This window comes from Aplysia californica, unplaced genomic scaffold, assembly GCF_000002075.1.
Source record: "Aplysia californica isolate F4 #8 unplaced genomic scaffold, AplCal3.0 scaffold01658, whole genome shotgun sequence".
Classification (NCBI taxonomy): Eukaryota; Metazoa; Mollusca; class Gastropoda; order Aplysiida; family Aplysiidae; genus Aplysia; species Aplysia californica.
In genome coordinates, this window is record NW_004798928.1 from 5,192 (window position 1) to 7,088 (window position 1,897).

General features: G+C 37.3%; 1 protein-coding gene across 1 annotated transcript in view; it reads left to right on the forward strand.

Moving 5' to 3' along the window:
* The window catches only part of LOC101861020 (trafficking protein particle complex subunit 13), a gene marked incomplete at its 5' end in the record, with an annotated part of 29,107 nt that overhangs the window by 3,950 nt on the left and 23,260 nt on the right, over positions 1 to 1,897 (forward strand). Inside the window, 2 exon segments of the mRNA XM_013090903.2 lie at positions 517 to 589; positions 1,468 to 1,512. Coding sequence (XP_012946357.1) covers positions 517 to 589; positions 1,468 to 1,512 — 118 coding nt within the window.

Genomic DNA, 1,897 nt, shown 5'->3' on the forward strand with positions numbered 1-1,897 from the left:
TCTCTCTCTCTGTGTGTGTGTGTATCTCACACACATTCTCTCTCTATCTCTCTCTGTCTGTCTTTCTCTCTCCAAACGGCATCTCTTTTTAACCTCAGCTCCTTTCGAGTGAGTGGTTGGCGGGTGCTCTGGTGTGGTTTGCTCCTTTGTTCCTATTCAAACATCTATCATCCATATATTTCCTCTTTCATTTTTAAATTAATTTTTATAACTCTCTTGTAGTAACACCTCCAATCTTCGGTACTTTTATGATCTATTTGTGTTGCAAGTGCCGTAAAACTCTGGCTAGTGGGTGGACGGCGGGTGGTCTGGTGTGGTTTGCTCCTTCTTTCCTATCAAACATCTACCGTCAAGATTTCTCCTCCTTCTTTTTTTGTGTGTTTGTTACTCTCTTGTGACACCTCTAATCTTTGGCACTTATATGACCTTATTGTGTTGCAAGTTCCGTAAAACGCTCGCTAAAACTAAAAAACAAACAACTGTGGCTAAAACCAAACTCCCCTTTGGACGTTTCAGACTGGTGTGTGCCGTCAGCTATATGCTCACGTCAGGGGAGCGAATGCAGTTTCGAAAGTTCTTCAAATTTCAGGTGAGGTTACTTCCCTTGGTTCACTCGTACATGTACTAATTTTGAGGCATCTCGGGAAAAGCTTTTTCTTTCCTAATAATCCTTACTATCGTCATTTTTCCTCTGCCTCTTTTGTATGTTTGTCACACTGCACACTCTTGTGACCCGGTACTTCCGGGGTGCCTTGATAGTCGAAGCAGACTTTGTGCTGTTGAGGCAAGAGAGAGGTGAACAGAGTAAGTCTGATTCCCCTTTTGGACTTCTCTGTTGACAACCACCCCTTGGCGCTCAATGACCTAATGCAGTTGTGAGCTCCGCAAAACCTCTACTAAAACTAAAAAGCTAACTTGACTTAATTAAGTAAACCACTGCCCACAACTTGGCCTATTTTTTGACGATATCCAGTGATGGTTGCATTGTTGTGGTGGTGCTTGTTTAATGTGAGGACATCTTGACAAAAGCAAGACTAGTTTGCTCAGTTGGGCCTATTTTTTTTACATAAAATTGTTTTTTTGTTTTTTTACACGAATAAGTAATTGATGCATTGTTGTTGTGGTGGGGCTTATGTAATGGAAATACATCTTAACCAAAGGAAACCACTACCCACAAACGAACCCATTTTATTTTTTGATAATTTCAAATGTCAGCTGAAGTCGTTTCTGTTCTTAAATTAATCAGATGAATATTTGGAGTAATTTTCTTTTAGTCAGAACACGACGTTTTATGTTACTGTTGTATGTTGTACTGTATTGTAAAGTGCTCAGAGCCTGTACACTTTAATCAGGGTTGAGCGCAATATAAATGTCGTTTGTTATATTATTATTATTATTTATTTATTTATTTATTTATTTATTTATTTATTTATTTGCTTGTGTATTTATATATCTTTATTGCACCAGGTCCTGAAACCACTTGACGTAAAGACCAAGTTTTACAATGCTGAGGTAAATTTCTTTTATTAAAATTGATACCTTCAGAAAAGTTCTATATGTTACATATCATACATGCTCTGGGCTCTATACCCACATGCAAATGTCTAATGAATTCTTTGCCAGTCAGTCGTAGCTATAGGTATTGTGCTGACAGATTTGTTTGTATATCGCTCTTTGTGCTTCTGTCAGCCAATCAAAGTGACGGAAAAATGTGTAGTGTTTCTGCGTCTGACCATTGCATTGCTGCGTGTCTATATGTGTATATAATGTGTGTGTATACTTTTTATATGTATCATATCTGATGTATTGACGATATATAATGTTTACATGTGTATTATACATACACAGATTATATGATTAATATACATATATACATATATACACACACACACACATA